General features: G+C 28.9%; 1 protein-coding gene across 6 annotated transcripts in view; it reads right to left on the reverse strand.

Annotated features, from left to right (window-relative positions):
• Positions 1–1238, reverse strand: part of LOC106457563 (calcium uptake protein 1 homolog, mitochondrial-like) — a 54610-nt gene that overhangs the window by 38040 nt on the left and 15332 nt on the right. For all 6 annotated transcript variants that reach the window (XM_022386488.1, XM_022388560.1, XM_022385962.1 and 3 more), the window contains exon 4: positions 549–711. In XM_022386488.1, coding sequence (XP_022242196.1) covers positions 549–711 — 163 coding nt within the window. The remainder of the gene's footprint in view (positions 1–548; positions 712–1238) is intronic.

The following is a 1238-nucleotide window of genomic DNA, read 5'->3' on the forward strand; positions in this document are numbered from 1 at the left end:
TGAAAACAAAATTTTATGCATCTTTGAAGTTTTACTACAAAATTTAATTATATAACCATTCAATAATCTTTTAATATCATTTATAGACTATATTTCCTAGCACAAAATTACTGAACTAGATAAGAAGTATATTTTGCAGTCTAATTTTTTAATACCTTAGATTACACTGTTAGTGAAAGAGTTAAAAATCATGTCTTCAACAATTTACTCATCTACAGTGTATGACTATGAGTAAGAAAATCCTGTTTCTTTCTGAACAAAACACACACTCACACATATACTTGAAAGTGAACTACAAATCAGCATTTTTCCTACAAGAAATGGATCAGCTAAAACTAATACTGTCATAAGTCAACAGTTCATTATTATTACATACAGATAAACAATTTCGGACACACCTAAGTTGGATTAACAGTATATCTTGGCAAATGTAGTGACTGTTGTGTTTAAAAAGAATAACCTGTGTTACAAACAAACAATATAAAAAATGTAAAATTAATATAACGAACAAGTGGTCTAAGCTTTAAAATACTTTGAGATATACTAACCATCTGGTTGTTTGATGCCTGGAGTAATAGACCTTAAGAAGTCTTCTGGGGTCATGAACAGTTCTGTATATCCTTGTTCATTACAGACACGAAGAGTTGCAAAATATCGAAAAATTTTATCTGGTGTTGAGTAGGCTCTGATTCTGTTTTCATATTCAATAATCTGTAACCATAAAATCAAAATACAATGTTAATTTGATACTAAAAACCCTCGATTAACCCTTTCGAGACAGGTCATGGGTAAAAGGCCATGTCATCTCCTTTGTTGACTCGCATTCAAAATTTTATTGAACTACTATTTCATGAACTTATGTCAATAACTTTGGTATCAAACAGTAAATTATAATTCAAGTGTTAGTACTGTATAGTTTCTTAATTTAAAAGCAAATATTAAAAAAACACAGATAAACATCGATTTTTGTGTGTCAAGTGATATGTTGAATTCAGCACTGGTTCAAATTAGATGTTTGTGAAGTGAAAATACTAAGTCTATAGTTTCGTACGAATAAGAAACTCAAATGCGTCATTGTAACTTCTGTATTGTTAGCCAGAAACGGCTGAAAGGTCAATATAATAAAAATAATTAACATATATAAATGTATAATGTTATGAGATTTAAGCTATTTAGTCTATAAATCATGTTTTCGTGTTATAATGTGTTCATTCTAGAATGGAAGAGGCATAATTTAT

This window comes from Limulus polyphemus, unplaced genomic scaffold (genome assembly GCF_000517525.1).
Source record: "Limulus polyphemus unplaced genomic scaffold, Limulus_polyphemus-2.1.2 Scaffold0, whole genome shotgun sequence".
Lineage (NCBI taxonomy): Eukaryota > Metazoa > Arthropoda > Merostomata > Xiphosura > Limulidae > Limulus > Limulus polyphemus.